General features: G+C 24.4%; 1 protein-coding gene across 2 annotated transcripts in view; it reads right to left on the bottom strand.

Annotated features, from left to right (window-relative positions):
* LOC126896119 (ninjurin-A-like) overlaps positions 1-948 on the bottom strand; it is a 67516-nt gene extending 66568 nt beyond the window's left edge. Inside the window, exon 1 of one of the 2 annotated variants that reach the window (XM_050668606.1) lies at positions 489-948. In XM_050668606.1, the coding sequence (XP_050524563.1) occupies positions 489-635 (147 nt within the window). In that variant the 5' untranslated portion in view covers positions 636-948. The remainder of the gene's footprint in view (positions 1-488) is intronic. The other variant, XM_050668604.1, reaches the window with a different exon arrangement.

Genomic DNA, 948 nt, shown 5'->3' with positions numbered 1-948 from the left:
ACTGTGAGCTTAAATCCCAATTAATTAAAAAAAAGTGAATTTTTATTATCTCCCTTGTATTGAGTTCTTAGTAATTATTTAATCTAATTCTAATATTTTTTCTGGTTGATCTATGTATCATTTATTACAACTTGAACGTATGTATTACTAACCTAATCTGGTATTCCTTAAGTTGTTAGAATCAACATGAACGTATTTTATCGATAGATCTCAGAGTTTAATTCTTGCTCACTATTTTTATTAACGAATAGATAATAAGAAATTAAATATTGTATGACGACCTTCATATAAGAATCTTTGTGTATTATTGAAATAATATTATCTACATATTTAACCCAAATTACCATAAGTATTTTTTCAATTTGTTTTAAAACTATCTATTTAAAATTTTGCAATAGATATCTATTTAACAAAAAAATCACAAGTTTTAATATTTTTTGAAATGGCTCTTAATAAACTACGTTATCAAAAATATATTATTTACTTACCAAGTTTGCTTCAACATTTGGATCAATCATCAATGTAATATTGCCTAGATTTGGCTCATTATTACTGTCTTTAGAAAGTGAAACATTTAAATAGTTATCCCTATCATCATGTGATGAAAACTCTCTTCGATTAATGTTGGCAGCCATTCTAATGTTTTAATATAATCTTCTTGTAATAATTTGTATCCAATATTTGTTTTAAATTTAAAGATAATTACGAGAATAATTCAATTACTACTGTATTACGTTGTATTCATGATCAATAATGTACTATCATACTATAACACTAGAATGGCACATTTAATATACCCATAATTCTTTGTTATTAACCATCAATGGTATTTGAATTTAAAGTTTTTTGTAATAGTTCTTTGGAATGGGATAACAATAGAATTTATCTGTGTATTTTAAAGTTATAATTATGAAATTACTAGACTGCAGTATACCGCAATGATTTACC

Source organism: Daktulosphaira vitifoliae, unplaced genomic scaffold (genome assembly GCF_025091365.1).
Source record: "Daktulosphaira vitifoliae isolate Bord-2020 unplaced genomic scaffold, ASM2509136v1 Scaffold_1, whole genome shotgun sequence".
NCBI classification, from domain to species: domain Eukaryota; kingdom Metazoa; phylum Arthropoda; class Insecta; order Hemiptera; family Phylloxeridae; genus Daktulosphaira; species Daktulosphaira vitifoliae.
This window is presented reverse-complemented; position numbering and strand designations above follow the sequence as displayed.